At 40.0% G+C, this 25,875-nt stretch overlaps 2 protein-coding genes across 3 annotated transcripts in view; one reads left to right on the top strand and one right to left on the bottom strand.

Moving 5' to 3' along the window:
* Window positions 1-2,105: 2,105 nt before the first annotated feature.
* The window catches only part of syn2b (synapsin IIb), a 66,814-nt gene continuing 43,044 nt past the window's right edge, over window positions 2,106-25,875 (bottom strand). Inside the window, exons 5-13 of the mRNA XM_068593908.1 lie at window positions 25,563-25,652; window positions 13,563-13,625; window positions 11,635-11,777; window positions 10,647-10,721; window positions 9,351-9,453; window positions 7,474-7,650; window positions 7,072-7,138; window positions 4,765-5,551; window positions 2,106-4,188 (exon numbers count right to left, since the gene is read on the bottom strand). Coding sequence (XP_068450009.1) covers window positions 4,035-4,188; window positions 4,765-5,551; window positions 7,072-7,138; window positions 7,474-7,650; window positions 9,351-9,453; window positions 10,647-10,721; window positions 11,635-11,777; window positions 13,563-13,625; window positions 25,563-25,652 — 1,659 coding nt within the window. The 3' untranslated portion in view covers window positions 2,106-4,034. The remainder of the gene's footprint in view (window positions 4,189-4,764; window positions 5,552-7,071; window positions 7,139-7,473; window positions 7,651-9,350; window positions 9,454-10,646; window positions 10,722-11,634; window positions 11,778-13,562; window positions 13,626-25,562; window positions 25,653-25,875) is intronic.
* LOC137796719 (metalloproteinase inhibitor 4-like) lies at window positions 14,568-24,854 on the top strand. Of its 2 annotated transcripts, none has more exons than XM_068594810.1 (6): window positions 14,568-14,659; window positions 14,806-15,098; window positions 21,380-21,477; window positions 21,865-21,979; window positions 22,465-22,589; window positions 22,901-24,854. In XM_068594810.1, exons 2-6 carry the CDS (start codon window positions 14,960-14,962, stop codon window positions 23,096-23,098), a joined length of 675 nt encoding a protein of 224 aa, XP_068450911.1. In that variant the 5' UTR covers window positions 14,568-14,659; window positions 14,806-14,959; the 3' UTR covers window positions 23,099-24,854. The 2 variants fall into 2 exon arrangements, with proteins under 2 accessions (XP_068450911.1, XP_068450912.1); XM_068594811.1 differs by having other exon boundaries at window positions 22,465-22,593; window positions 22,901-23,069.

Raw genomic sequence — 25,875 nt, forward strand, 5'->3', positions numbered from 1 at the left:
TACACCCCTGAGATTTTTACTGCCACAAAAAAAAAAAAAACAGCAAGCAATAATAAGCAATAATTTCTGATTGTTTACACGGTTGTCTCCCAGGAGACTGGCGCTCTGGTATCTGAACTTGTTCATAAGGCCTTATGTATCTTTACAGGACTCTCCTACAACTTTCATGACACAGAAATTATGATGAAGTGGGACTAAAATGTTTTCAGGCCGAGGAGGGGAGCAAACTGTTGAGAAAAATGAAACCCCTTAAAATCAGCAATAGTGCATAACGCCAGGAAACAGACCAGAACGGTTTGATTTCATTGGATAATATAAGAACTGAATCTGGATGTCATAATGTTGAATTTAGTGCACTGATTGATTATTCCTCCCAACGTTCATACTCTTGTATTCTCAGTGGCCACAGTTGGTTGGGATGAGCACCAAGACAAACAGAGTTTGGCTTATATCGGCTCGCTTTGGTGCGTTAGCCGTCCACGTCCACGTCCCTATGAGCAGTACGATGGAGATGTTCCCACAGACTTCTGTAGTCTTCCCTTGGACCAAGACCTGAGAGCAAAGCGTGTTTCCTCTTTCGTTGTTGAACATTGATTCATATAAAGAATTTGAGTGAGATGATCAGTGAATATGTTTCTCATATTGAAAGTGCCCCGTTCCTTTAGCTTCATTGGACTGACAAAGCATCTAAGGTTGAACATTAAGTGATTTGAAAAAAAAAACTTAAGAGGTAAGAAAGAAAAAAACGCTACGGCGTCCAGAGAAAACTGATATAATGTGTATAGTAAACTGCTGGGTGAACATCTGCATTATTGATTAAATATCATATTGTATTCGTTCTCTTGAAGGTGAAGCTAAGTGCTATGCTAAGTGTGTTGATTTAGGTGAAGTTTTAAATAGATGCCTGTCTGACAATGGACATTTTAGAGCTGAGCAGTTTGATGTAAACAAAGAAAATCTAAAGTAACAACAGCAATGATCATACATATCATTACCGCTGCCACCTTGTTCCTTTTTCTATTAAGGCCTTATGATAATGATATATAACAGGGCCCATAGTGACGGTTTTTGACACACAATACAAGGTAATTTACAGAGTATAATATATCTGCTTTATTGACATAATCGACTCAAAGGGCCGTGGTGTTTAAAAGGAGAGACATCACAAAGAATGAATAACTTCAGTTGCAGAAAGAGGTGATTCGATGTGGATGGCAGTTCCTCTGTGAGGTCGAAGATGACAGCTTTTATAGTGACTGGGAGATCTGGGAGATTAATCACAGCATGGCTGAACACACTTGTATAGAGGTACACGTGTACATACTGCCCTCTGCTGGCTAAGCAAAGGTAGTTCAACATGGAGCCATTAAGGAACATAGTGTGACACTACTGAGATTCCACATGTTGCTCCACTATCCCAACATTTTAATATGTGAAGTCAGCAGCTCCATGGGGAATCGCAACAGCAACAGATATAAGTGATTATTTTTGCACGATTTGATGGTTGTGTTCGACTTTGTGAGATTTAAGTATGATCTTCCCCTTTCTCCTGTAGTATAAATTAAATGTGCTGGTTGGTATACCTGGTGAGTCAAAACTCGGACAGTGAGACTGCAGCTAAATGGAGAGAAAGTAACAATCACTTATGTCTTCAAGTTTTTCCCTGTGATTACAAAGTCAGTGTTGCCTTTGTAGTCGCACAGACTATTTCAAAGCGGGAGGAAACTGGCTAAAGGCATCATCCACCTGCTCGGCTGATGTGTCCTCGATCAAGAACACAGGGCTGTCGCTAACCTCACACTGTGAACCTATTTCTTTTACACTTTAATCAAGGCTTTGTGATGCAAAAGATCTTTAAAGCTTAAAGACAGATCTTTAAAGCTCATGCTTTTTCTGGGACTTGTTTCTAGAATGGGTCAAGCTTGTGAATCCTACATTTCCCATCATGTGAACTTTTGCATTTACCCTCCTTGGTCGGTAAGTACTCATATCTTTTCAAGCCCCCAGTTTGTCCCCTCATGACAGATAAATTGATCTCAATGTGTGAAATCTGTGTGACTTTGAAGAAAACTTAGTCCCTGAAACAAAAGGCACGGACATCAGCATTAATTTTACTTGGTGAATAAGTGGAATGATGGACCCACATCTTTATTAACTTTTATCTGTACAGAAAAAAACATCAGTCACCAGATCATGCAAAGCAGTATTGCGTCACAAATAAAAACACAATGCAAAACAAACAATATATACTTTACCATAAATATGGAGCATCAAAAAAATAAATCAATCAATATATGTTACAAAAAATAAACTCCTGAGATGACACGTACGTACATACAAAATACAATATGTTATAGTTTACTTGCAACATAGTACTGGGAATGTATAAGCAGACAGGTTGATGCAGTGTTGAGATTTCTATTTATTTTTTTATTCTATTTTTCTGATACATATGAACTTGAAGTGCAGCAGCTCAACTGAAAATGACCAGTCAAAGTACTGGTTTCATTCCAGGTTGCTGAAAAATCAGTCTCACAACACAAACATAATCAATCACAGAAACAGGACAGTTTAATATGGCATATTAATCTGGAACCCAGTGTCTGACTGCACTACAAAGCAACCTGGAAAGTTTAGACTGAAAGAAATCTTAAAGGGAATGTAAAAGTTAGGTATTCAAGAGATACACAGGTCCTGTATGTATGGTCATATTTATATCTATAATAGGGTGACAGCGCTCAACAGTTATGTTGAGGTGTTATTGCACTACTGTCTCAATGTCTTTTCATGAGAATAATCAACAAATTACAATACTGTTGATAAATCTACACAGGAGTGAAACAAGAAATCACCAGTTACAGCTGCAGACATGAATCTTTTTACTCTTCGAAATGCATTCAGTTACTATTTAGGATTGATTTATTCAGTGTGGGGCATTATCGGCCTGATCCCGACGCTCCTAAAACTACAACAGTTGCAATCCTTGCCCGACTTAATCAAACAGTTAATGCAAACGAATGAATTTCCAGACGTAATTGACCCGGGTCTGCACAGCTAACACGTAGCTGAATAGAAAACATGTTCACAATAAGGCTACAACATCTAGAGAGCGAGAGAGAGGCAACGGAGTGCAAAACTCAACACTGATAGAGCTCCCTTCTTCTCCAAAAGTCACACTGAACCACTTGGAGGAGCCATGCATAACAATTGAACACAGATGAACATACACATATTTCCAACTCCCTCACACAACAATGAATGGCTTGCAGACAAAAAAGGGCAACAATGATGAGCCCAGTAGTCCGTACAGCCAAGGACCAGAGACAAGACAGCTGGATTTACACAGGAACAAATCCTTAAAGAAGTAGTTTCTTTACTCACATAGTTTCACTTACTGACCAAAAATGGATTTACTGTGGGGGGAAACCATCGAATGTCAAATATCCAACAACTTTTTAAAATATGTATAAATCCAGTCACTGAATGAAAGAGTTATGTCACTGACAATGATGGATTGGAAAATGCTACTGGACTTTGTTTTATCATTGGCTTATCTCCCTTTATAGTTATATATGTTTGTATTCATATACTGTATATATAAATATATATATATACTGTATGTACATTCCATCTAAAGTCATGAATATTCTACTTTGATATACTCCAGAAAGAGTTCCTTAAAGTGTACTCTGGGAAAAATAAATATTTTGCTATTCTATTCTATTGTATTCTATTCTAATCTACTCTAGTCTATATCAATGACGTAACTCCTTCAGTCCAATTATTCTGGCATAGCTTCATTCACTGGACACCCTACCCAGGAGGCCTCACTGTTACTCACACAGAGACGCTGTGGAGGAGAGGAAGGACGGGGACAGAGGGAATACAGTACAGATAACACACAAAGTTTAATCTCAGACTGGTTCACACTTAATGTCAATCAAGTCATCACTGGCCAACGGTAAAATGGAGGGGGAAGGGAAGGGAACGGGGGGTCCAGAATCAATTAGGGGCTGACTACGGTTGGGCTGTAGCTAGTCAGAGAAAATGCTGGCAAAGGACTTTCGGAGGTTGCGAATGGTCTCGGCCTTCGCCTCGTCTTGGCCGTCACCTCCGGTGCTCGAGACCCCGCGGAAGAAAGAGGAGTCGCTGAAGGCGTTGAAGGCATTGGTCAGGGACTGGGACTTACTGGGGGAGGGGGGGGAGGGGGAAGGAAAAAGAGAGAGGGGAAAACAAGTGGGCGAGTAGGGAGGCAAGGAAGGATAGGGTTGGAGGAAGGAAGGAGGAAGAGTTGGAGGGAAGAGTAAGGATGAAGACAAACAGGGAAATATGAGGGCCAAAAAGTCACAAACACAATATTTGTACAATGATCTTTGAAAACATTCCAAAATGTTAACATTGTACTTTAACCCTCCTATAGATCAAACATATGCAGTATATGACCACGCAATAGTTAAAGTTGTGACAATCTCCTTACAACTACATGTTCAAATATACTGCTTATATATGATAAATAGGGAGGATTAAAATAAACTGTTAATTTAATCATTTCAACAACTACCACTTTGACCAACACATTCAAATACATAATTAAAACAAAAATTCTATTGATAATTAATGTTGCAGACGATTGGAATTCCATATATTATCTTTCTACAGAAGAATGAATACAGACATTTACTCCTGGAACCTAAACACAAAGAATGGCTCATTGAAATGCACGTCTTTGCATTATCAACAGTGTGTCGATAGTACGGCTCTTACTTCAGCAGAGGATGGGCCTTTTGCTGGGATCCTTCCTCAGGGGCCTCTGCCTCAGCATCTTCAGCTGCTAAAGCCTCAGGGTTTTGGGAAGGAGAGGCTGCCTCGGCCTGGGGCTGAGCTTTAGCTGGAGACTGGACATTAGGTGAGGACTGGCTGGCTATGGCTGAGGACTCAACCTGTGCTGGGACAGGGGCCGAGGCGGTATCTGAGGCCTGAGTGGGCGCTGGGGCTGGTGCCGCCGGCTGGGGTTTAGGTGAAGCTTTGATGGGAGGAGGGGTTTGCGGCTTTGGCTGGAGCTGCGGCTTTGAATTCCTGCGAAGCGGAGGGATGGGCTTTGCAGGTGGTGTGGGTTTGGGGGGAAGCTCTTTCGGTTTGCCAGGAGCTGGGGTTGGGGAGCCCTGAGGCTGGGGCTTGGGCTGCTCGGTGGTCGGAGCTGAGGGAGTAGCTGGGACTGGAGCTGCTGCTGCTGCTGCTGCTGCTGCTTTGGTTGGGGGAGAGCCTGGAGCTGCTGCTGCTGCTGCTGCTGCTTTTGCTGGGGATGGTGGTGAAGCTTTGGCTGCGGTGGAAGCAGAATCTGGGGTTGACTTTGCGACGGATGGGGCTCTTATCATTGGGGGGGGAGGCCTCGGCACTGGAGGCCTTGTGACTGAGGCGGCCCTCTGGACGGGGCCCTTCTGACTCTGAGTTGGACTAGGTTTCTGGACCTGGCTGGGCTTTGGCACCGGTTCAGAAGCTCTCTTAGTTGACTCTGATGATGACTCCACACTCTGTGATTTCACTGGTGCACCTAGAAGATTAAAATATAATGGCATTAGATTACAGTTCCATGGCTTTATAACTCACGGCAAGACAAGCAAAACAAAGCAAAAGGAGACGTAAAGGAAATAAAGGAATGAGCAACATTATTTCTTAGATCTAGCACCTGTTGTTTTAGTGCAGCAGTTAAAAAAACCAAGCACCTGCAACACTCACTTAAGACCAAAGCAGAACATGGTCCCGATAATGCGCTGGCTTGAGTTCTCGACATGCCCATTCACATAACCTCTCGCGTTCATAGAATCCCTGACCAACTCATCTGTTCAGAACAGAGCGGGGCAAAGCAGGCCCTGAATGTTTGGACTGCAATTGCCAGCAGAGGGCGGCAGATCCACGGTTAAGAGAAGGTGGAGTGACGAGACATGACGTCATGCCAAGTGTTTCTTGTATTTTCTCACAATAATTCATGCGACCATTAGGAGGGAATGTGGTTTGAAAAATACATGAAAAAATAAGTGGAAAACATGAGAATGAAGGAAAGGAAGCAACAAAAGGGAGTTATGACAACCACAAATTAATCAAACAACTTGGGGACTCAGCAAAAGCGACCTATCATGCAGCACAAAAGACATACATGATTACACATGCTGAGCAGGAAGTGACGGGGCAGGGATGAGTTTCCAATGGCTGATAATTCATTTTACACATGCAGCGGGATTATATATATATATATATATATATATATATATATATATATATATATATATATATATATATATATATATATATATATATATATATATATATGCCCGTTCTAAACAGGCATGTTTTGAATGGTCATAGCATTTGACTAACAAGTCCTGTAAAATATAAAACGCCAGCATTCCAAAAACAACGGAAATTAGAAAAAAGGGAATTCAAGATAATGACCAAACATGCAAACATTTACACATCGACACTATAATAATAATGGCTTTGTTAATTTACCATTTTATACGCTGTTAACACTGCTTTTAGTCACCACACTAACACAGTCGCTATGGCTGCAATTAAAGTTCACAATTCGGCGAAAGGCACTATGCTGTACATTTGCTTGTTACTTCAAGTCACAACCTAAACAGAGACAAGGCCGTAGGTCATTCTCTTTTTGTAGACAATGTTACCTTCAAGGAACAGAGATACTGATGCAAAAAACAAACAAACTGCTGAAATGAATAGTTTCAGATTTTAGGAAATGCACAATCTTTTTCTTGCTAAGAATTAGAGACGATTGATACCCCTTTTATGTCTGTGGTATCTTAGTTTCGTTTCCAATTTCATTCTAAACTAATTTTATTAAGACAACCTTTCCCGTTGAGTTTTTCTCTCACGGCAGTGGTTCTTTCAAAAGAGAAATTGTTCAAATACTGCATACTTCATTTCAGAAAGATCTCTGAAGTCCTCTTAAGAGAGTGAACTGTACCATGACTGATTCAGAGACTGTTTCCTAGACTTGCTTTGGGCATACACTGGCAGCACTTGTATTACAATGGAGAACAGTGTTCAGACAACCTTGAGGTTGAGGGCGCTGGCCGGAGGTCCTGTTTGGATCTGACAGTCCTTCCTTAAGGGCAGCACCCTGAGGGACAGGGAGGTAAAAGAAAGAAAGAAAGAAAAAGAGAGAGAGAGAGAGAGAGAGAGAGAGAGAGAGAGAGAGAGAGAGAGAGAGAGAGAGAGAGAGAGAGAGAGAGGTGGGTGAGGGGGGGGGGGGGTAAAGGCAAAGGCAAACGTGGTCAAGCAAGTTCTGGTAAAGAATCAGCAGTAAACTTGAAAGTCATTTTCCTGCAAGCGTTTACCCCTTTTGTTTCTGAACTTACCTCCCTTTACATTCACAAGGAGAATGAAGCAATCGATGTATGGGCATTGTAGCTATTCATTTTGATAAATACACAGGTTACATTCATCCTTCTCTACCTGTTGGGGCTGCGCAGTGGTTGGCTTCTGGCCTTGAGGGGAGCGGGCGGGTGAGCGGGAAGCACTAGAAGACCTGGTAGCCAGAGCTTGGCTCATCTTAGCCATCACCACCTCTGAGATGAGCTGGCGGTCCTCTGCCTGGTGATCACCAATCAGCTGCATAGATGAACCCACCACCTGTAGAAGGGGGCACAGACATCAGCAATTGTGTTGAAGGGAGTATGAAGAGCACAGTGGTCCAGACTTCATGTGTGGTAATAGCTCTCTGCTGTGCTTACAGGACTATAACTTCAACTCCTGGACAGAAAATGTGTAATGAATTAGTTTTGATGTTATGTTTTATGGCTAGAATGGTTTTGTTTAAAAATATATATTCATTTCTCAATGGTAATTACAGTAATACAACTTTTTGTCATCATCTTTATTTTCAGTAACCCAAATGTTTTATGCTAAATAAGACAGATGGTGATATTATGTCAACAGCCCTGTAAATGGATAGCCACTCATCAATTTTACCGCATTACTATAAAAAACAAAACACTTTTCCAGAGGAAATGACTCACGGGGAGAGATGTTTCTCACATCTTTCCCACTTTAGTATCTAATCGACTTCCAACCCAACTATTTCATTCAGACAGTCAGCCTACTTCAATGTGTTGACTGCCAGCCCATAACCAACTGGGAGCGTGTTTATTGACTGTCTTTATCCATATGTGCAGTATCACTGTCTGCATTTTAAATTCAGAATTTTGCCAAACATTGACCTGGCTGACCCGGCTTTTTCCATGGATGCGGGGGCTGAGCTGACACACAGACCACGCAGTGGCTCTGTACTTACTGCCAGCCACAAAGAAGCAGCTCTCTCTATAGCACTCCATCTTGTGTGCTACAAACCCTGGCTTGTCAAGTTGCTCCTCGAGTTGGCAGAAATCTTGGTCACTCAACAGCTCAATCCTGTGGCCGAATTAGTCGCTGTTCCTGCTCTTACTTCCAGAGCCACCCCCTCTCTCTGATCCTGAACTTGAACATGAATCTCTGTCTGATCCTGACACTAAATAGTCGGTGTATGTGACCCCTAAACATGTCAAATCACAGCCCCCAGCTCCATGCTCAAACTTGGGTCAATAAGCTGGTTGTCCCGCCCCCACGACCAGCTGTGTCACAGTGCATTTGGGGCTTACTTTTTGTTGCCTGTAATAGACGAGTGAGCTTCCCCACTGTGCAGTGACATATTTCCAATCATAATAACACCATATGTTTAGTGTAACCTTCCACAGAGTATTTAGCAATTTTCCATACAGAAACATAACCACTTGACTTTTAGCAAAGCTATCATTACAGCAAAGCACCCAACAATAACGTGTTATTTACAACCTTTGTGGTCTTGACTTTAAGACTAAACACTACAAAACACCAAGATGTTGAACATTTGCTGGAAAGTAAAAGACAAGTGGGGGTAAATTGTAGCTGAATAGAATAAATACTGAGCTAGGTGGACCATATAGGATAATCATACTTACCTGGGAAATATCAGCAGATGTTGGTTATCAAACTCATAATGTGTATTCAGATTAGATTCAGATGAGATTATTCCCAGCCAGATAATCTCAGGCCCTAGCAGTGAAAATGAGGCCAGATGCGCTAAATGTAAGACTCAAAGACCTCATTAGTATTCTAATAAAACTCCCCCAGGCTGAACATGGTGGACATTTTCAATTAAAGGCAAGAGTCAATAGACAAAGTGACGCAGTGATAATATGGCAGCTGCAAAATAAAATTTGATTATGTGTTTTTTTTTATTTAATGCCTTATAACATATTTTTGGGGGTTTACATCCCTCACCCTCCCACTTCTCCTCATTTGTGTGTTTTCCTCACCTCAATGATGTAGTCATTACCATCCTTGCCACAGATGGCTTTGACAGCACAGATATCCAGCCCTCCGAAGATTTCGGAGCAGGTATCAACCCACTGTTTATATCTGTCACATAGAGAAGTTGGATTAAGTTGACAAACATAATCTGTTTACAGGACAAAAACAACCACAAAAAAAAAAACACAAATAGAGTACCACTGCTATATGTACAGTCACAGTTTTGCTGAGTTTCTACTAAGAACAGATAGAGGTGTTTATCCTGCTTTACACCATCTTGCTTATCTTAGTAAAAGAAAATTAAGTTGTGTTCTGGCACACAGCAGACTACCTTTTCAATAATATTGATTTATGTGTCACTTTGGCACTATAAGTCAGAGCAAATGTTGCTTTTAAGGGCACTTATGCCAACAGTACACCTGTTACAGAACCTCTCTAGCTCGAGGCTGGCCGGCTGAAGCCATAAAGGTGCCGTTGCTGGCTTGAGAGTAAAGGGCTCCATTGACTTGCTGTCTGGAAAACCGAACACAATCAAACAGCGGCAGATACAGACACATCAGTACTAAGACATGGACAATTGACTGTACTACAGCAAGTACTTTTTCTCGAGTTTTATACACCAAATAATTTAAGAGTCACATTTGTAATGTTCAGAGTTGTTATGTACTTTGAAAGATGTCGCAGATGACCAAAGACTATGCTGATTTTCATTTTGTTTTCAGTTTTACAGAAGCCATTTAATGATTGACAACATTCACATTGCTGAGTAAATAAATGTGAATCCTCATTCTGTTGGGCTTTGGTTTGTGGCAGTGTAAGGTTTGAAGAGTTCAAATATGAACAAACTGAGCTTAACATTGTTTGATGAATCAGACACTGATGGTACTGTTTTATATAATTCACAGTTGCACTGTCCTTTTGACTAGCAGAAAAAAACACAGTTGTCATTTAACATGGAAGCTGCTCTGTTTTATTTTGGTTTCTCTGTAACCCTTGCCAGTGGGTCAGTAATCAATATTAATGTATTAATTTACACCTTCTGTCAAAGGTCACCATACATGCTTTACAGAAGGATTATAATCCAGAATTCAGGCATGAGCAGACTAGCTCAAAGGGAAAACCAGAGCATTTCTTGAGCCAAAGAAATAATATATGCACTACAAACTAAAACTGATCAGTGTGTTTACCCATGTGAACTGGTTTCAGCTCAATGAATCTGCTGTGAGAGCGCATTGTGACTAACTGTGACATGTGCGACACAAGGACAGTCTGAGCGTCACTAATGTTGATGCGGTGCTCACTTGTCAGTCATGGCTACTTGTTCCAACATGGCTGATCCGGTGTTGCTCTTCCAATTACCAGAGATGGATGTTCGCCTGGGAAACAAGAGGAAATTGGGCGTTAAATCAATACAGACACTAACTTTCACTTTTAGAAATTGCAAACAGAGAGAAGAGAGACTTAGACAACCTTGTAGCAGGAAGGGTGTGGCTACAGCACAAGCTATCAGGTAAAAAGCCAGGATACAGGCAACATGCACAGCTGCAGGTTATCAGGCTGATTAGCATCCGGATAAATTGACTTGTTACCAGAGGCTTTGCTTCATTTTACAGTAGATGCACAGGTTTAGACAACATATCCAGGACTATTTTACACCACCAATAATTAAGTGAAGAACTCAAGTCCCTGGTATTGGTACTATTTGTTTACAACACTAGTGTTGAAATGTCTTCAATAATAATAAACATAATCTAAACATAAGGTGTGTAAGAGTGTTACATTTTTGTTTGTTTGTGGATGCAATTTATATTACATACGACACACAAAATGGCTAATTTTCCAAGGGAGGAGCGCACTCACAGTAACACAGTATGAGCTCATGAGCTACAATGGTCAAATAATTAACTATATAAATAAATAAATAGAGGTCCCAAGAGAATTGAAGACTGATGAAGGAACCTTACATTGTCACCTCAACGGCCTTGACTGTTCTACTTTAAACATGCAATTAGAATCACAAGTCATGATCAACTATAGTTTGGTATGTGCCAGTCTATGGTATGTTTCAGTAGCCTAATGGTGTGCAGGGAAGCAATAATGCATTAAAGGGTTAAATGAGGACTTTACATTTCACTTTGCTAAGTTCACGCTCTATTTTATGTAGCGTATATCACTGTTTTCCTGTTCTACCTAGAAAACACTATGTTACACTCAAAATGTGCATATTGAACTATAACACAAAAGAAAAACATTTCTTAAACCCAAGGAATGAATAAGAACAATTCTTACATGTATGCTTTGTAGTCAGCGCCAATCTTCTGGACCCTGATGTCGTACTTGGCGTCTATAAATGGCTCTGTGGTGCAGTAGGTCTGAGTGATGGCCACCACACTTGCAATGTCCTGGAAGTCGCTCACATTGTCCACTTTGACCTACAGAGGAACAACACACATGAAACACATATATTGTAATGTAGGCTATTTGACTTTTTTTTCAGTACAGAGATCATTTCTATGTTATAAACAGTATTGTATTGTTGCACCATAACTAAGAAGCCCCACTGAGTGGAACATAAGCAAGACCTGAGTTTTAAAGCAAAGTGGAAATTATTGAGAACAGTATTTGTCAAAAAGAAAGGTGTCTTTCTCAAAATTGATCAGCGGGACAGATAAAAGTGACATCCGTAGCACAATATAGGCGTGTACAAGATGAGATGTTACGATAAAGGAGGGCAAAAAGGGACAGGCGGAAAAGAGGCCCGAATAGACAGAGGGGAATCACATATCAGATATCAGATTGAGCGGTCCAGGGGAAGGATGTGTCTGGATCGATAAGGAGGGAAGGAGAGAGGCTTCACACTTCACTCTGATTTTACCCCCCAAAAAATGAACACAGTTGTAAATCAATACCAACAAAAACAACAAAAAGAAGATAAAAGGAGCAAAGGATGGAGGAGGAGAAAAGGATGTGCTGCAGTCGTGAAAGGAAGAAATAACTGAGAAAGGACAGACACAAGGGAAACAGAGTATGCTTGTTAAGGGGCTAGTGTGAGGATTTAGGGGGATTTATTGGCAGATATCGAATGGACGATTTATAACTAGAGAGGTGCACTCAGTAGTCGATTCGTCTGCAAAGTCTGCTGTATTGTGTGACTGAATGAATACAACCAGGGATGTAAAGTGGAGTCAAACTCACTTCATTCAAACTCAAAAACAAGCGGTAGTAATATAATACAAGCAATGGGCTCAAATCATCGTGTAATATACTTTATACAGTCGTGCCAAAACACAAAGGTAAACTCACTGAGTTGTAAGCCCGCTTAGTGGCGTGTGAGTGGCTGCGAGGTACAGCTGTGTGTACACTGGTAGTTCTCTGAGCTGTTCACCAAAAGCACCATCCAAAACAATAACAGTGTTCAAATTGTTTTTGTCCCACTTTCTCTCTGGCTGCGGAGCAGACGCTGGTCCCTTCCAGCCGGGGCCAGTTATGAGTAATAAACGAGGAGCCAGCAGGCGATCAAAGGCAGTATATAACAGGTAATAAATGGTGTTTTTAGAAAGTGTGAGTCACTGTAATCACGAGAGATCCTTCAGCATGCAGCCATAAGTTGGCATGTAAATTATGATGCAGTTTGCTGAAGATTAGCTGTGGACAGACATGGGCACGCTCACTCAGTCACAGACTCACAGAGTCAGATACGAACTAACACACAGCTTCCCCACAGACGTCTGTTTTCATTCATGTATAATCACCTGAAACTAAGAATTTGGTGCTTTTCCTTTGAATGAGGCATTTACATCTAAGAGTAAGTTTTCTTCACTGAGTCCGCCATGTTTTTACAGGAGCTCAGAAAAGGCAAACCAAACGTTAACTCTTGAGAGAGCCTTTTTCATTTTTGCATTACCTGAAGGTTCTCTACATACAAGGGAGGGGTGAGCGGAGAGCTATTCAGTTGGTTGCATCTGAAGCCTCAGCATGAGATGACACTAAATCTTACACACTGGTCCTTTAACTGGTATTGCGTGTCAGAAAACTCATTGCACAGTAAATTGCTGTGGTTCCAGTCGTGATGTCACTTCTCTTGGCATGATGTGACACGTGAATGTGTCTTTCATTCAAAAAAGACAAAACCGCTTGATGCCTGTGTCATCATTTGATCACAAATACTGCAGGCGGTCAAATCTTTCATGTGCACATTTAAAATGACTCAACGTTACCTTTCCCATTCCAGAGTGGGCGTGCCCGATCTTGACCACCACTGGGAAACTTGGTGATGTAATCTGAAAAGCAGAAGAATAATCAAAAGATGAATGATAAAGAACAATAGAGAATGATTCACAACATATCAGCAAATGGAAAAGTCCATGTGGTGAAAAAAGAGAACACCTATCACCATCTCTAGATCTATGCAGGTAAGTTGGCCTTAAATAGTCTCATTCTGCAAAACATGACCACTTGGGGACAACACGGCAAGCCGTTTATACGGCATACATTGATCTCATATTATCATACAACAAACAGTTTAACTAACAATTTATATGTACAAGCAGCTGAAAGAGAAGCATCTGCATAAATGTGGACTTCTGATCATGTAATACAGAAATTTTACCGAGTTTTGGTTCAGACTAAGTCCTCAAGAAAATATCCGTCTGTGACTACTAAATGCTCCACTGTGTTGACCGGCTAACTGCTACGTTTGTGTGTCTGATATTCAATGTGGTGCAACCTGTGTACAGGTTTATAGGTTGCTGAAAATAGCTCTAATACAGCGTGACACTCATCCTCAACTATAATTGGTACAGATTCACAAATTAACAAGCATTCCCAATGTTACATTTTTAAAGATTAAAATGTGTTTATTTTGGTCTTTACCGCTGTTTTCTTGCAGATGTGCTGACATGTGCATTACATAAACATAATTGTTCACGAAGAACTGTGTTGACAATAATCTGTGTGCCAACACTTGTACTCTACTACACATGAACAATAACCCAAAGTGTTTTTTTAGATTATCGTTTTCTTTTACGCATCAGATGCTGCACTGATCGGAAAAGAAGAACACTAATCTAATTTATAGATGCTTCACAAACCTGTCCAACAATACTTAATTAATTGGCCGTCATTTTCATAACACACGGCAGCCAATGGGAGAAGAGGGAGGACATCAAAAGAGGGTACAAGAGGCGAAGGATGGGAGCTTTTTTTTTCTTCCTGCGTTTGAGGAGGCTGTCCCTAAATTGTTGAGTACATAAGAGGCTCCCTGTGTGCGACCCTCTCAGCATTCAAGACCAGAGTGTGAGGGGATCCAACTATTGTAAGTTTCTCTGTGTGTTGTCTACAGAGAGGGAGAGACAGAGACAGAGAGAGAGCAGTGGCAGCCTTTTCTTCAACCCAAGTTATTTCTTCCAGCTTAAATTCAGAGGTGTACTTTAAACTTTAAACATTTTTTTTTTTCCACAGCTGCCTTTCAGCTCATCTCACTACTTCGACTCTACTGTCTTATCCTTCCCCCATTGCGGCCCGATTTACTTTTCCCGTGGAACTTAACAGGATCAGAAGAGGTTTGGCGAGCGTTCATCGAGTGGTGGAGCGGTCAGAGGCAGCCGGAGTCATCATGACCATGTCCCAGGAGCGGAGTGCGTATCTGGGGCTCTGGGTGCTCCTTTTGCTTGGTGCAGGCATGGAGGAAGTTGTGGAGGGATGTAGCTGCCACCCAGCACACCCACAGCATCTATTCTGCAGCGCTGAGATTGGTGAGTTAATAACTGCAGACCTATTTAGCATCTGTTCACTCAGATTAGCGTTCAGAATATAAAAGCTCCTGCAGTTAATGGTGGTGGGATAACTCAAAAGTGAGTGCAGGATGTCGACCCTCTTTCATAACAGACTGATTTATGATTTGGCTTACTTGATTGGATTTTGACAAAAATTCAAATCCACAGGAAAAAAATCTACTATGACAATAACTAATCAATAGAGCTTTAGGTCTGAGCTTTTTTTTATGGTATTTGATTGAAAGAAATGTGGATTTATCCTTTTGGCTTTAGCCAAAGGTATTCATGGGAATCATCAGCTTTATGCAGAAAACATTGACAGTCTAAGTTATTAAAGCCTGATATATAATGGCTGTCTTTCCTTATTCTTTTATGCCGAGATGAAAACACTTCCAGCCGTGTTGTTATTTGACCACAGGGCAGCCTGGCATCTGTGTTTTTGTTGTTAAATAATTGAGCCTTCTTTCTTGCTTATGCATAAAAACAAACCCTAAAAAAAGTGGCCCTGGCCTACTTTCTATCTGTCTGTCTGTCTCTTGGGTTGTCTGCCTGTCTCTCTGTCTGACGCTCCCCATCATCCTTCTTGTCTAAGCACAGGCCAAAACCAACACTCTGCTCTGACTTTGAGTACTTGGCTCGAGACTGTGGAAAGCTGGAGTATGTGGTTCTGTCAAAGGTTACACTCCAGCAGAGGAGAGAGACAGAGAGAAAGAGAAAGTAGACAAAAGACATTGTCGGAATTTTAGTCTGGTTTTTCTAATTGGTCTGTTTATTCCTTCAGGTCTTGAGAGGACAATCTCTCTAAAAGTAAAATGTGTCTCAAAATGATATACAGTCTGAGATGGAGCTCAGACCTGTTTCAAAGCGACCATAACGCCAAATTAGATCTGGGTTACGAGACCACATTGAGGGTATTTGGGGCAGTGCTTTTAGGACAGTTTTAAATCTGAAGTGTGTCATCAAAGAGTGAGACGACGGTCCCATATGATTATTCAGTTTTCTCCAACTGAATAATTGGAGGTTTTCTTAAAGGCCTGATATTGAGAAAGGCTGTGCTTGTATAGCATTGGGTCTTGTTTTTTAAGTCAAATAAGACCCCCCCCCCTCCCCCCCCCAAAAACAAGACAAAAAGCAGTGCATGCATGTTATTTGCACGTAAATTGTGTGGCTAACGTTGAAAAACGGGAGCTATTACATTAACATGTTACAAGTATTGCAGCTCAAACAATATATGTTGAAACACATGGGAGAATGTTGCCCTTAGGGATTATTGTTTAGGCAACAAACCTCCTTGGTTGGATTTAGGAAAAGATCATGTTTGCGTCAAGATTAACGCTTTCTGGTCGAAAGCCCTGGTGGAAAACTTCTTCCATGTGCACCACTGGACCCAAACAAAATGGATTCCAACAGAACATTCACTAATCCCATCCCCCAATTGTCCAATTACAGCTTAGCAACTATACCGAGCTACAGTAAGTCTGTTGAGCTTTGGATTTCCCCACATGTCACACCGGTGTGAATTGCGATGTGGTAATACTAAGTATCCCCCGAGTTTGGATGGTTGTGTCTATGTATTTTATCCTTTTAAAACCAAAACATAAGAGCAAAGAGTGGATAAAACTGTGTTTCTGTTCTAAAGTGAGCTGCAAACATTAGCATGTTTGGCTAACTAATTTAGCAGCATTACTTTAAAAGCCGAGCAGCACATCCTAAACTATTACTCGAGTTAAGTCTCCCACCATTATCATTGTAAACTGGAGCAGCGGAAAGCTTGACAGGCATTGCAGCAGTAACTATAAGAGGCGGGACTTCACAACTGTTCAATTAACCACAGGTTCTTTTGTAATTGGATCCCATTTCCTCGGGGTACGCTTGGGTCTGTGTTTAGTTTTGAATGCATAAGTCCACCTCTGAATGAACACAAGAGTCATTGGTCTCTTTCAGGTAGGATGCAACTTTTTGGAGCCATGAATACCAAATAAGGAAAATCCCTCACTCGCACTAAGCGTGTCGAAGAAAACGTTTCATTTGGCGGCATCTGTTGTTACTCTGTCCTGGTTGTTTTCTAAGCAAAGGCTGGTGGTGGACTTTAGTTGACCTGACAGTGCTGTCAGAGTAGATGAGACCTTTGAATAAAGCTGTACATCTGAGTTATATCCCATCTGGACAAACCTTGGTCGATTCCCTGGCCCTGTTTGTGTATTTGAGATCGTGTGCATGAGTGTGTGCGCGTGTGTGTGTGTGTGTGTGTGTGTGTGTGTGTGTGTGTGTGTGTGTGTGTGTGTGTTAGTTGGACAGAGGCCAAGCCATGCCAACACAGCCTACTCCATCTCTCTCTCTTTCTTTCCCTCTCTCTACCCACTTCATTTCCATGTCTATAGGCTTGGTCTAATGGTCTGCATACTAACAATATCAGTGTGAAAGCCCACTGACAGTCCAGCTTTGTGAGCATGACAAGGGTGCCGATTCATCAGGGAGGGGGGGAAGTTACTTACTACATCAGTTCTCATGGTACAAGTTTGCAATATTTCTTTTTGGTTATGTAGCTGTGAGGCAGATGCATAGCCACTTTCACTCTGCAGGCGTGCCTGTCCTTATTCCTGTTCATAACACAGCTGCAGAAATGGAATTGAGTGGGTAACCTCGGCTGCACAGTTCAAACTGTCTAGGTGGGGGGTAAACATTTCAGAGAATCTGAGCCAAGAGAATCATTTCAGGAAGAGACAACAAACTCGGATCAAAATGAGTTTTGTTGTTCAGTTATATTACATTTAAATTCCACAATAAATGTAATTGAAATGTACTTCTGCTCAAAAAGGAATATGTCCGGAAGGTGATCGAACTAAAACCACTGCTATAATGGAAAGATTACAATATTATTCTTGGTTAATTGGCAAGAGCAACTTCTGTCATCTTCCATGTTGCACTGATGCACAGCCAATGCTCAGACTGCCAACTATTTGATCCGTACACACAGTTAAGCCGTAGTGTATTAGTTACCATTTATAGACAACATAAACCCATTATTCAGCACTAAAGATTTTAATTTGCCAAAGCATTTCATCTACTTTTAGATATGTTCTTCTTGCCAAAAGAAGTACAGATGAAAGAGCTGCACTCAACAAAGACAACAACAATGTGATAGTCATCATTGTTACAGAATATTTGCCTGTGAGCATGACAGCCTTATTCAGTGGTGTAATTATAGTTGAGGAAGGGGTTATTCTGATATGTTACATTGGCCTGTAAAAACTACACATTTCATATGTTTATTAATAAATGGTGGAATTATTCAGATACCATTCATGAGTTAAACATAAACTGAAAGTAAAAATACTTCTTTACAAGTACGGTGGAACTGCTAAATCTGCTGCACTGGTAAACAAGCAAGTATAAGGGTCTGGTTCTGGTCTTACAGAACTAGTTATTGTGATGATCAGCCCCTGCTTACTTTCACACAGCTGGTCAGTCACCATGTGAAGTGGGAGTGAATAGATTGGGAAAGTTACAGAAAGGCCGGACACAGCCCCCACTAATCCGTTGTCAAAAAGATGCAGGGGGAGGGGTATCCGAAAATATGTGACCATTCCAACAAGAGTTCTTAGAGAGAATACGAGCAGCTTTGGCCGATCATAGAGTGAATTGGGAAGTAACAGGGAAGTGAAGTAAAAATGTTTGAGGTGGAAACAATGTCTGTCCACATTACAGAGTTTGTCCACCAGAGACAACGTTTAGACAATTACCTTTACTTTATACTTTTCCACAATACTTAATAGCTCCAGCTATACCAATACATATCATATGAGTATCAACTGAAATTGATGAAGATGAATGAAAAAGTATTACCCATTCATCAAACTGAGCTCTAATTCTATGCATGCAGTTTTTCGGTCAATGTGTGCAGGTGTATTCATTTGCAGGAGTGTTCTTTTGAGTTCAGACATTGTTAAGTGTATTGTTGGGTATTATAAAGCATTTATGCATTCACTAGATAATATATCTACTTGTTTCTGACATGCAATATGTCAGGAGAAATGTTTCCCTTCTAAATCAGTGCTGCACTATACGATTAAAGCTTAACAGTTATTTGAGCTAGCATTCTGTAGCTCATATAAAATACCAACCTTGGACCAGTTGCTTGTCATAGGTGACTAAACCACATCACCTCACATTAACTTTCTGTCTGTACATGTGTTTGGTGCCTGCCTTTCTATCTTCTTGTGTGTTCAACAAAGAAAAGAGTACATTTTTCTCCTGAAGCAATTTCACAGAAAGCACTGAACTCTGTGGTGTTGTTACGTGATGAGCCGAAAAGCACAAACAAGTTGATGGTTTGCGTAGCTGTGTGAGAGGGTGACGCTAAGGAGGGGTGCTAGGTCACACTGTGTCTTCCTATTCTCTTTCTTTCGTGGTTATACCGAGGTCACTTCACTTATCTGTTTCTTTCCTTCTCCTCTTCCATCTCATTCTGGTTCATCTGCAGGGAACTGTTTTCTCTCTTTTAGAGAGAATAATGTGGAATAGCAATTGTATAGCCTTGTAGTTCTATGTGTAATGTTCATTAAAGGCAATTTATAGCATGTTTAGCATGTGTCGCCAGGTCAAGCTTAAAATATTTAAGTACATCATATCTAGGTAGTTGATTATACACTTAAACAGTGTCATTAAAAGTCTTTGCTTAGCCCTAGTAATGTTGGACAAAATGTGTTGTGATTTTCGATAAGCCTCTGGGGCAAAGGGCAATGTTTTTGAAGTTCTGGTGTAGTGAACTGCTTATTGTCCACAATCCGATTAGAAACTTGGGATGCCAGACTGGAGTTGGAGTCGACAGATGCTGTGTGCCACCGCATTGTTTCAACAAGTAACTAGTCCAAGCAAATTATAAACAACTAAAAGCTAAACCATTGTCAGACTGTGGGTTTCGAGATTACTTTTTGGCTGATGTGTTTCGCCTCTTTTGCTCTCAACACAGACTGTTTACCTGTGTTCCACCAAAGCTTGCATGTGATTAGACTAGATGGACTACAAATGAAAAACAAAATGCTTCAGATTATTACCATTTCTAGTCAAAGGACTCATTATTGTTTCTAATGTACTCTTTAAAAAATAGAAAATTAAATTGAAGCTCACAGACATGATATTGTGATCTTATTACCATGCTGTTTAGCTGCCCACCAAATTTTTCTTTAATGTTCATATTTACAAGCAGTGTGTTTCAATTCTAAAGTTACATGATAAAAGATGTTTAGCTTGAGGACTAACCAATGTGTTTTGGCTAACGTAAATTAGCCTGCAACTGCTGGAGTAACTCAGTTTTAAGTGTATGACGTTGACGACTACTACTACGCTTTGTTGTACTGCCATACCACTGTTCTTCATATGATGTCAGTTAGTAGTCACTGCAGCTGTCTGTCATGTTAAAACTGTGTGGGAAAAAGATATTAGTCAACTTAATTACGTTTGATTGAGAAAGCTACCGCAGTGTTAATAGTTTAATGGAAATGTTTGACTGTGAAAGTTATTTGCAGTTGACATAATGAGTAATACAAATGTCTAAGAATGCAGATTTTATGGGTTTGATGGAGAAAAAAAAAGGTTCTTCAGCAGCGTCTGTTTGATTTGGCACAGCTTTAACTGCATGTTGTGGTTTTGTGAGTAAAACGTGCAAACGTAATAACATTTAAAGTGTAGTGAGTGTTTTGTCTCAAATTAGAGGTTGTAAAGTTTCACGTCTGTTGAGAACCACAGACCAATTACTCTTCTACTTGATGTACAGTATGGGATAAATTAAATAACTGAAAGTCCACTCTGTGCCAGACACGTTGGTCTGAGTAAAAGTGTGTGTGGTAAATACTGTATCCATGAACGTGTGTTTGTGTGTGTGTGGAGTCGGTTAATGCGAATGTGCAAGCAGCGAGCTACTTGATATTCCATGTGGGTTTTGATTTCCCTCCCAGAGGAGAGGAGGGACACATCCTGTATCACTACTGAGAGGGACTGCTCCACTGTCTTTGTGGAGAGAAAGACGAGTGACAAGCAAAATGACAGAAAAGGAGGGACGAGGGGGTTAGAAAGAAAGAAATCTAGGCTATTTGTCTGATAACTAGAGTGAAGGAAACACATATTGATCATAAATATGCAGGATGTTTTCCATTGTCCCTTGCATGTAAATCACCATTATTATCTTGCCTCCTGCATTTATTTGGCATTTCAATTAATTTAAATCCCCCTATATTTCTGTTATTTCTCTTTCCTGACAGTGATAAGGGCAAAGATCTCCGGAGAGAAGATCGTGTCACCTAGCAACAGCTCCTCACCTTACATGAAGATGATCCAATATGAAATCAAAATGATCAAGGTGAGCTCTCTGAACAGTAACAGCTGCTTTGGGTGCTGTTTTATTGTCTGCTGCGAGTAGCTGTATAATGGATGTCGGTACTGGCTGCACAGTCTAAGTATGGTTGGTTGACATCATTCAAACACACAGAAACAGTCGAGTTTAATCTTAAGCTCCACTAAATGATGTTGCTAATGAATACTGAGCAGTAGGGTCTGCTAAATATCCAAAATGTATTAATTATTTAATTACAGCCAGTGTCATTGCTACATGTGGAGTTGAATTCACATCTGCGTAAATACAGAGGAGTTAAGAACCAGTAAAGTCTATTTTATAGACATGTATATATATCGTGCGTTCATTTATATTAAGCCAGGCTTATACCGTCCCCTTTTCCTTTGAGTCCAGATGTTCAAAGGTTTTGACAAGGCCAAGGACATCCAGTACGTGTACACTCCAGTCTTCTCCTCACTGTGTGGAGTCAAACTGGACTCCAACAATAAAGCAGGGTATTTGCTCTCAGGTACAGTAATGGTCATATATTGCACTTATTGTAGGAAACAGAAAAGATGTCTATTCAGTTGGATGATATTGACATGATTTTAATGTCTGTATGCTTTGCGTAAAGACTCAAAAGGGGGGAAATAGCTACTCTAAGGTTACAATCCACAAGGCACCATCCTCAGAGCTAACACCATATTATATTAAACTAGAATAATCTATACAAAAACCAAGAACAAGGCTAGCTTCTCTGCCTTTGGCAAGGGTTTTGCTTACATCTTCTCATGTAACGCTTGTCAAGAAAACAACTGTATGTGTATTTCTGAAAGTTATTTTAAAGAGCAAGTGCTGTGTACATTATAAAATGGCCATATGGCAGTCAAAGTTGTACATTATACATGAATTATATTAGCTGTGAACTAATGTAGGCTTTTTATAGCAACATAAATTCATTTGTTGTGTACTTGATGACATTTTCAATGGCAGTGTTGTGATGTCACTAAACAGGAAGTATGTGGAGTGATGGGAGAATTTCTATTGGCCAATGCGACCTCGTAGAGTCCTGGGACAACTTATCACTGTCACAGAAGAAGAATCTCAACTACAGATACCAGATGGGCTGTGAATGCAGAGTGAGTAAGGACGGTTTGTTCTCTATTCATACATATTTATCCCTTGTCTCACTCATCTATCTGTCTTCTGAGAAACAAAGCAACCAAGAGCAAAAAGGCCTCTTTTTTTACCTCTCACTGTGGCTCAAACTTTCTTTCTGTGATCTTTCTTTCCAATAAACAGTTGTTCATAGCATTATGTGTCTCCAGACACACTCCAGTTTCCCTTTTCCCCTTTTCACCAAAACACAACTCACAGGAAAGGCCAACTTCAAGAACATGTAATGAGACGAGTGAGTGAAAGAATGACTAAAAAACTCTTGTGCCCACAGATCAACACCTGCTACACAGTCCCGTGTGCGTCTACAGGAGAAAACGAGTGCTTGTGGACCGACTGGTTGCTGGATAACAGCCTAAATGGGGAGCAGGCTCGGCAGTACGCCTGTATCCGCCGTTCTGACACAACCTGTAGCTGGTATCGGGGGGGCCCGCCACCTGAGAAAGACTTCCTGGACTTGGCTGACCCTTGACTTGTAACTCATTTTACTCCATTTCCCATTCTGCAAAATCCTGAGAAGCATTTCCTGCTTTGGCTTATGTAGCTCAAATGGTGCGCTTATTATGGCGCGCAGAGTAGCAACTGATTTCATTGAAAAATTGGCTGAATTTGACAGTTGAGGAAGTTAAACCCAACGCGGAGCTTCTGTTAGCGGAGTTCACTTGGTTGCTACAGCAATGCTAAATCTTTTTAAACTGCAGAGGGTTTTAAACAATCCTCTGACTCCTCTGATTCTTGCTATCACACACATTCCACTTCACTTGCTGTTTTCCCTAGAATTAGAAAAAGCAGCAGAAGCATCCAATGTAAATTATTCACCCCAGGGTGATTTCTTTCCTTCTTTTCTGATGACCGGATGGTAAATGCATAACCTTGACAAATAGTCATATTTGTTCATGAATAACTCACAAAAGGTTATGTAACCATTTAGGTTATGCATTTACTGAAATTATAAGGAAGTTGGACATTTATTGTAAAATAATAAGAGGAAAATAGTAGAAAGAAGCTGCCACCTTTTGCCACAACTGTAAAGAAATCTGTATTTTAAAAGTTTTGCAGGCAGACAGCAGCGCTGCCAGCTTTTCCCTTTCTCATAATCTGGTGTTGAATTTATACCGTTATATAGTAGTTTTTCTTTGCAGTGGATACTGTATAAATACAGAACTACTGCAAACGTAATAACATAGATACTGTATAAATTGTATAAATACAGTATCCAGGGTGAAACAACACTAGGCCTTCCCCAATTAATTGTATTCAAAATCTGACACATGCATTATATATGACCATAATTCTTGTACATCTAAATCATCACAGTTTATACTCTCAAATTGCTGAGAATGTAAATATTGTACTTGAGAATTAACATGCTAACCAGATTGTGTTTTATAGCATAGAAGTTGTTATCTTTATAGGTGTTTAGTTTCCTTGGTTGAACTCTGTAATATTTTTCCTGTGCCAAAAATCTAATCCAGCGCTTTAACAACAGCACTGCCACCTGTAGAAGCCAAGCCACCTCTTCTTTGAGGAAATGATGTAACAGGACACGGTTCAATTCACTGTTTTTTAAACCTTTAAAAAGAGCAAATGGCTTCTCCTCAATTTTCAAGTAAAAAAAAAATAGTAAAAACTTTGCCACCAGATGTTAACCAACAAAATGAGAAATAACAGATATTCATGAATGAGCTATAATTATAGATTTAATTGTTGTGATATAGGCATTATTTAATATAATGACTACATTTATTAAAAGACCCAAATCTGAATTGACCCCTGTCTTGTTGCTGGATTACTTCACTGAAGTCATACAGATTAAAATGCATTATCGCCCAAGTCACTAAAGATTATATTAGGGTCACATTCAACAATAAAATTTGAAAACTGATAAATAATTGAATTTAAATAGTATGATATAAAAATATTTTAATTAAATTTAAACTTTCATTTTATGATAACTATGCATAACAACTGTATGGCTTTAGTGAAGCATTATCAAACAATTTCATGTTTGTTTTATACTGAAATAATTGTTTGGGTTTGTATTTATGTCTCTGTTTCTGTCTATATAGAGTTTTCTATTTCCATGTACCAAAAAATATTGTATATAAAATGTCTCAATGCAATAGTGTGGCACTGACTCTTTCTTTCTGCTCTTCATTAAACAAAATATGAGGAAAAAAAGGCTTTTTACAGCACAATTAAAGCTTGAGGTGACAGGATGTTTAAACGTTTTTTAAAGGGTTACTGCGGTTACAGAATATGTCCAACTATCCAGTAATGAAAAAAAACACTCACGTAAAACAAAACACTTTTTTAACTTACTTTACCTCCATAATTTACCTCATAAACATTCTTGGGAATATAGTAAATAAAATGCATTTACAAAACAAGAAAGATCACCTTTCTTACTCGTGTAATATACAGTAACATACTATATATTATATGTGTTGTATTTTATATTTCTGTGACCTCAACACATTTGTGTAAAAAATAATAATACTTACCATCACAATATAAAAACGCGACACGGTAATTGCAGTGAGCTTCAGCTGCCACAGTGTAAAGCATTATCAGAAAAGTATCATGACTTGTACTTTTACTTTTTAATGGTTAAGTTCAGCTTTTTTTTTGGTAAACATTTTACTTTTACTTTAAATGTGAAAGCATTTATGTCAAAAATACGGCAAATTGCATTTTGGATTTTTATTTATTCATTATTTTACCAGTGGTATCCTAAATTCCACATCTCCTGCCGTTAGATAACGTCTCAGTGTCCTGAGACAAATAGTTGAACTACTCAAAACACAAAATATACTGTAAATATCCAGATCTCCAGATCGTTAATGGAGACATTTTGTCATTTCTTGAGAAGCTGGGGTTTTGGAGCTGAGCGTTTACTGTGGGGTTACTGGCAAAATAGAAAGTGTAAATCTTACCATGTCTCTGTAGTTGGGGTAGAAGGTCTGATCAATGAGAGGGATCTTATCTGAACCTAACTTCTTCTGGTTACTGATCAGCTGGGAAAACTGGTGGACAGGATGACAAAGGAGAAAGAGAACAACAGCAAGAGAAAGTTAACTGCAACATTAACACAGGTCGTTGACTAAGTGTCATGTATTACAACAGTGATACAGTACAGAACAGTGACAATATTTTTCTCGCAATAATCAATGTCTTAGGGGTTTTTGAACAGAGCTTGGCAGCACAAAAAATCACCAAAAATAAATCCTCAAAATGATCTTAATTAGA

The sequence above is a fragment of the Clinocottus analis genome, unplaced genomic scaffold (assembly GCF_023055335.1).
Source record: "Clinocottus analis isolate CAN_PGR_092001 unplaced genomic scaffold, fCliAna1.0.p SCAF_3, whole genome shotgun sequence".
Classification (NCBI taxonomy): domain Eukaryota; kingdom Metazoa; phylum Chordata; class Actinopteri; order Perciformes; family Cottidae; genus Clinocottus; species Clinocottus analis.

Coding starts and splice junctions, on each gene's coding strand:
- LOC137796719 (XM_068594810.1), top strand. CDS start 14,960: ATGACCATGTCCCAGGAGCGGAGTGCGTATCTGGGGCTCTGGGTGCTC. Junction 21,478..21,864: donor ATGAAATCAAAATGATCAAG/GTGAGCTCTCTG, acceptor CTTTGAGTCCAG/ATGTTCAAAGGTTTTGACAA. Junction 21,980..22,464: donor AGCAGGGTATTTGCTCTCAG/GTACAGTAATGG, acceptor GTCACTAAACAG/GAAGTATGTGGAGTGATGGG.